Source organism: Musa acuminata, chromosome BXJ2-6 (assembly GCF_036884655.1).
Source record: "Musa acuminata AAA Group cultivar baxijiao chromosome BXJ2-6, Cavendish_Baxijiao_AAA, whole genome shotgun sequence".
Lineage (NCBI taxonomy): Eukaryota > Viridiplantae > Streptophyta > Magnoliopsida > Zingiberales > Musaceae > Musa > Musa acuminata.
In genome coordinates this window covers 12,850,139-12,856,775 of record NC_088343.1, presented here as the reverse complement: position 1 = coordinate 12,856,775, position 6,637 = coordinate 12,850,139, and the positions used below count along the sequence as shown (strand labels likewise).

Sequence of the window (6,637 nt, the reverse complement as noted above, 5' to 3'; positions counted from 1 at the left end):
TCGACAACGTTGGCTGCACGACTCACAGGAAGGCGAACTGATACTTCCTTCCAGGATTGCTTTATGTTGTCGCCATCGAGCAGTCGTCGCGATTCTCACATCACTAATTAATTAATCTTTAAACGTCTTCGTGCTGCAGTTACTGCAGCGGTATAGAGATGGAATCGCCACTGTAAGGTGAGGACAAGAGCACCACCGATCGTGGTCCTCTTGGCCGGTCCCTCAGCCCCTACTGCCACACTGTCCTCGTACGCTGCAGATGCAAGGATGCCAATGGCCAGCACTTGTGATGACCGAGGTCGAACGGTAGATAGGAAAGCGTTAATATATGTACGCGGTGAAGAGAGATTGACCCTCTCTTTCTCTCTCTATTATATTACATACGTAGCGTTAATCATCATCACGCAGTGGTGTCAAACAAAGAGGGGATTAAAAGGGTTGGTGATGGGTGCAGCAGAAAACAACATCATCATCCATCCATCACCTAGACCACCACCCACTAGGCCCGCGATGCTGGGGATCGCGGACCCAAACACCGCCACGATTCCGTGGTGGCCAAGGCACGGACGTGCCCCCGCCGGCGACGTGACGTTGACGTGGCTGTGTTCTGTCACACGACTTCAATTACCTTCACCCCGTACACGCAGAGTTGCCATCCTCTTATTGTTGTCCTATATATATATATATATATATATATATATACCATAATAGAAATAATATCTTCCATTCCTTTAATTAATAAAATGAGTGGTAAAATGACTCAATAAGTGATTTACTAATTTGACTTGAAATTAATCATAAATTTCACAGACTAAAAACAGTTGATTTTCCTTTTTATTATTATTCGTAGCCTTTTTTAACACGTAAATTGCTTTTTTTGCACCAAAGCCTTGCACGCCTTAATTATTGGATTCATGTATTAGTTGACAATTTGATATCCAGAAAAATTTGGATAGCTAAATTATGCTTCATTTTGAATACAATTAAATATAAATCATGCAAGAATAATAATAACTTCTTTCTATAAGGGTAAGTGATGACGATGGTGGGATTCATTGTGGCAAGCTGGCAACTATAATTTGAAGTCACAATATAATATGATTGCGAGACAATTCGTCAAACAAAGCACAATAAGAACAGGTGGAGCAAAATACTGTGACGATATGGAGAACAGTCCAAAACATGTTCCCGTCACTTGTAGAAAATTCGCGGCTAAGCATCCACAGACTGACTTTGTCGCGTTGATGCAAGCAAACGTTGGTTCACACCGTGTAACGAGACAAGAAGATCCAATCAAATACTCTCGCCCGACTTTTCCAGCACGGTCAGAGCGGTAAAAGAGATGTTCAATGTCATCTGCATGAACCTGACAAAAAGACGCAGCATGAATTCTAGTCTCCCCTTCCCTGTGATTTCACCTTTTTTTTCCTTCACGTTTACCGAGGGCGTCGTCGTCTTCTCTCCCTTCTTCCATCTCGATCTCGTCCGCCTTGTCGTCAGTGTCGGTTCTTGACCGCCTCTCCCCCACGCGTCGCCGTGCGACTCTCAGTGCCTATCGTCCACGCGATCGATGCGAAGTCGAAGAGAAGTTTTAGGGCGTAAATAATTGTGTCATTAAACAATTGATCTGTCCGTTCTCTCTCGTCTTTACTCCTCCCTCTCATGTTATGTCGTCTTATAAATAGTACACCGCAACACCTTCCTCTTGCCATTTCGTCAGCCCTTGCCTTCCTCTCTCGAGTCTGTCCTCCTCCTGTGCCAACAGAGCAGCAGCGTGGTGGTGGTGGGAGGGCTAGATTTTTGGATTGGTTACGTGCGGAAAAGGGATATGGCCGTGCAAGCGCAGCATCCCTCCGGTTTTGCTTTCTCCCCGGATTTCCGCAACCGGTGAGCTCAGCTTACCTTCCTACTTCTACTTGCTCACGAGCGCTTCCTTCCTTTCGTGCATGGGATTCCTTATCTTGCATGTTGTCTACCTCTGCGCGGTTTAGGAAGGCTTTATTGCGTAATACGTTGATCGTATAATTCGAGGCGTTTCGGCTTTTGTCTCTTACCATTGGTTGTATATATGTGTGTTTGCAGGGGCGGAAGCTTTGTGATAGAAGATTTCCAGATGCTGCAGGACCAGGGCAATACGGTAGGGCTGTACGGTGGCCACCTCGGCGGCATTAACAATGCCACTGTGTTCAGCGATCCCCAGAGAGAGCTTACGTGCAACGCCTCCGGGAAGAGGAAGCGGCCGCTGGAGGAGCCGCCCATGGTGATGCCGCAACCTATCCCGGACTACGACAGTAACCTTGCCTCCGTCTTGTCCCCGATCTGCTACCCCGACATCACGGCATCGGCCGCCGGCTGTCAGCAGAGCCGCCTGCTCCAGTCCGCCGGTACCTCCACCAGCGGCCGGACGGCGTCCCCTCTTACCCTGAACCTCGTCTCCCAGATCTTTCACCACGGCGTCGAGATCGACTCCCTCATCCGCCTTCAGGTACTGTATCGATCTGTTCCGCGCGCTCTATCCTTTTGCATGCGTTTGATTCGTGTTTGGTCTTCTCGGTGTCTAACTCGTCATATCCGTATCGCTAGCAGAACGAGCGGCTGCAGAGTGGGGTGGAAGAGGCGCGGAAGAAGTATTTTAAGGCGCTGCTGTGGGGCATGGAGCAGCGTGCGGCGAAGAGGCTGAGGGAGAAGGAGGCGGAGCTCGAGAAAGCGCGGCGGAAGAACGCGGAGCTGGAGGAAAGGGTGCGGCAGTTGGCCACGGAGGGCGAGATGTGGTTCGCTGTGGCCAGAAACAACGAGTCCATCGCCGCCAGCCTGCGGGCTGATCTCGAGCAGATCCTCCTCCGTAACGCTGCGGCCGCCCAGGTCAAGGAGGGCTACGGCGACACAGACGACGACGCCCAGTCCTGCCGCTCGGTCGAGGCGACGGGGCGGAAGTCTATCGCGCCCGCGCCGGCACCGACTGACGAGGTCCGCCGGTGGCCCCGGGCTGCATGCAAGTCGTGCGCCGAGGGCGACGTGTGCGTTCTGCTACTCCCCTGCAAGCACCTCTGCTTATGCAAGAGCTGCGAATCCAAAACACACGCATGCCCTTGCTGCGGCACCGTCAAGAACGCATGCCTTCAAATCTTTATGCCGTAGACAAACATTTCTTCGTTCGATGGCCTCCTCTTTCCTTCTTTCTTTGTAAGGCTCGCCGCCGCGAGTTGACTGAACAAATGGATTTGTTTCATGGTATAGATTTCGCATTATTTTCTGTGGTTTCCTTCTCACCAAATTAATGACTGCCTTAAATTTCTTGTCTGCAAAGTAAGATCTTTACCCTTCCTCAATGCTCGTTCTAAAGCGAGGAAGATCAGAGAATTAATGCTGGAGGATTTCTTTGGCGTGTCAAACCTGGTCAGATCTACTATAGCAAAGATACTTCACATTGTTTCCTCTTTTAATATTCACTGCCTACAGTTTAATATTATTTATCAGTTAGATGACTCTATTAATTAAGGAGGCAAAGAGGTGTAGCAGAGCATGCAAGGGAAAAGGAAAGATCTCGTGGAGCCCCTCTCGGTCTGTGTACTATATAGGTTTTGTAGGAGAGAATAATGACATGGGAGGAACACCAGGAGCGGCAGTATTGTATTGTTTATCATGGTGATGCTGCCTCATGTGATTTGATGAATAGGTAATGGATGCTTAACGTCATGGCTAAGCTTTGCAGGCCAACCGATCGAGAAGATGCAATGCACTTTGCCGCTATATGTATCTTTTTAGACAATCAAGGAGGAGGACTTCTCCACCTCATGCCATCGATTATTTCCACTCCCTCTTTTGTTTTTAGCTTTTGGTGGATGGAGGGAGCATCGATCAAAGCAGGGGATGGTGGAGGTGGTGGTGACTTAGGTGGCAGAGATGTCACGAACAGATCATCCCTCTGCGTCTAGTTATCCTCATCTTGCAGCTGGAAGTTACCTTCAAACCCTGTGCGTAGAAGGAGGCTTTTCTTCTCTTCGCAATGGCGAAACTTAAGAGGAATTAAGCTTTGGGTGGACATGGACGGATGCCACAAGTGGCTACCGGTACATGTCGCACATGAAACATAAAACAACAGTGAGATCGTAGGCAACACGGGCTGCTGGTTTCATTCACTTCACACGCCTTGCGCGAATGCCTTCTTCCAGCCACAATTAATGTCATGTACTGGACATGAAGATTTGGGTACACACTGCTCGAACTCATAGGTCGATTGTTCTGACCGACGTTTACTGGCGCACAGTACAGCACGGTCTCGTAAAAATTGAGTGGTACTGGAATCGCGTTGGCAATTATTACTCACGCTGTGGATTTTTTTGGACTGTAGACGTTCGATCTCCTTGTGAACACTGACGAAAGATCCACGTAAAGTTACGGTCAATGACTGTGCAGAAGCCTTTCGGAAGCCCTGTGGCAAAGTGGCTGCAGTGGGAGCAGGGATTTGACAGCATCCGTGGATGCCTCCATGATTTCAAGCTTCCTTTTCCTTTTCCTCGTCTCGTCTTCGTGGCTTCTCCGTTGAGCTCGAAGGTTATGGAGCAGGGCAAAAGGAAAAGCGACATGTATCTCATCGATGGAATCAGATGCCACCGGCAAAGCTCTCTCTCACATGCCCTGCTTTACCCTACTGAACCCTGTTTCCTTTGCCCATCCATACGCTGGCTTTCTGTCATTTTCCACTGGAGTAATGGCCCATGGCATGTGAAGTGCTGAAACCATTAAGCCCACCTACTCTTCTTCCTCTTGTCCCCGGGTTCGGTGGAGAAAAAGGCAGGCCATCACCTCTTCCTTCCTTATCTTTACCGGCCCTCTCAGTGTCCTTGTGACAGTAGATTAAAGAAGCACCTTGCTCTTTCGTCCGACACTCTTCTGGCTGTTTCCATGGCGGAATAAAGCAGCGGTAATTGACCGAAGCCGAGCGGGTTACAAAGTGGATGTGGACAAGGTTTGGACAGCCTCCGCCATGGGGAATTGAGATATATGCGTTGAGACGAAGACAGGTGAACAGTTCTGATCTCCGCCTCAGTGGGTGGGGCGTCAGTGCCGCAGTTAGAGAGCGAGAGAAAAAGATCGACTAAGAGTCATAAACATTTTTATTTTTCACTTATAAAAATAAATTTTTAAATATACAAAATTAATTATTTATTTATGTTAAAGTATGATTTTTCTAAATAACTCTCTCTCTCTCTCTCAATCCTTTTTTTAAAACTTTTAATTTAAATAAAATTCTATCAACTAATTTTAAATATAATTATAATTCTTAAAAATATTTATCAATCATAATAATCTTCATCTTGATAAATATTTTTTGTTCAATTTTTAATTTAATTAAGATTATATTTAATGCATTTAAATATAATTAAAATGTCTGAAAACACTACAATATCCATCGGCCCTATCAACGATTTTGGCTTGGTCTGGTGTGCATGGTGGGGTCTGGCTGAGGTTATTTGAACATGGACATCAGTTGACCTGTCTTGCTCCATGCTCTGTAGCTTCTCCAAGGTTTCTGTCCACTGAATCTTAGGCCAGTGTGCTGGCTTTTCTTTATTGCCTCCTCGATCCACTTGGGTAGCTCTACCAACAAGGCTCCAAAATTTAATGCAATAGGTCTCCCTCGAATCTCACAACCTTGTCAACCAAAAAAAGTTGGTGACTTTTCCTCCCCTCCCAATGTCTCTGAGTTTTACTTGCATTGGCTTGCGAGATGTCTCCATCTCAGTGGACCTTTTCTTATTTCTTCGGATGAGAACACTCATCTGGGGAGCCAGGGATGCCTTTCTGGTGCCTTCAAGGCAGCTTCCTCTTAGATCACCACACTTCTTACGAAGCATTTCTTGGTCCTCTCCATGATCATGTCATGAAATTTTGTTTAGATTTGAAGCATCAGACCTTATGAGCCACCCAACATTTCTTGTCAGAACATGGCTTCACGCCTGATGATCTGATCCTGAGCTGATACAGGGTGGTGTCCGTCCATGTGCAGAACATTTTATATGAATCCTTAGATCGGGTATCATGATGATCCATTGGTCAAAGAGAAAGCAAGACACGAGAAGAGATTTGGAGTGCACGTAGGGTTTTCGAATTCGAAGATGCATCTTGTAGAAAACAGAGCTGGTCTATCTACCCTCGGCTTCCACGCAGTAACTAGGTCAAATGCTGAAGGAGTAGGAGGAGGAAGGAGAAGTAAGATAGGATGCGCTTTTTCTACAGGAAGACAAATGTGTGCATGTGACGGAGGAGGAACCTTTTCGCCACTCTTCTTCAAGTGGCCATAATGGGAGCAGCGTGCATGCCAAGCAGTACTGTCCCTGAACGCATTCATCTCCCTCATGAATAATCATGCAGCAGAAGCCATCGGTCCTTTGACTACTCGGCGTTCAATCAGCCGGACTTGTCTGGCCTCATCGTTGATGTGCTCTCTCCATCGATGCTAACTCTTTAACCGGAGAATAAATGCATTAGAGTCGATCGGGACCAAACTGCGTCCCGTCTCTTGTCTCCCTCCTGCAAATTATAATCCCCACCAGTACTTGTACCTATTCACATTCTGACACCCAGCATAATAAAAGAACGGGAGACGGGGGTAAACTCCATGGATCCCATGAGC

General features: G+C 47.3%; 1 protein-coding gene across 2 annotated transcripts; it reads left to right on the top strand.

Moving 5' to 3' along the window:
• The first annotated feature begins 1,566 nt into the window (after positions 1 to 1,566).
• Positions 1,567 to 3,253, top strand: LOC135614951 (probable BOI-related E3 ubiquitin-protein ligase 2). 2 transcript variants are annotated; one of them, XM_065112845.1, is made up of 3 exons: positions 1,567 to 1,887; positions 2,083 to 2,485; positions 2,584 to 3,253. In XM_065112845.1, exons 1-3 carry the CDS (start codon positions 1,829 to 1,831, stop codon positions 3,136 to 3,138), a joined length of 1,017 nt encoding a protein of 338 aa, XP_064968917.1. In that variant the 5' UTR covers positions 1,567 to 1,828; the 3' UTR covers positions 3,139 to 3,253. The 2 variants fall into 2 exon arrangements, with proteins under 2 accessions (XP_064968917.1, XP_064968919.1); XM_065112847.1 differs by having other exon boundaries at positions 1,581 to 1,887; positions 2,587 to 3,253.
• The last annotated feature ends 3,384 nt before the right edge of the window (positions 3,254 to 6,637 follow it).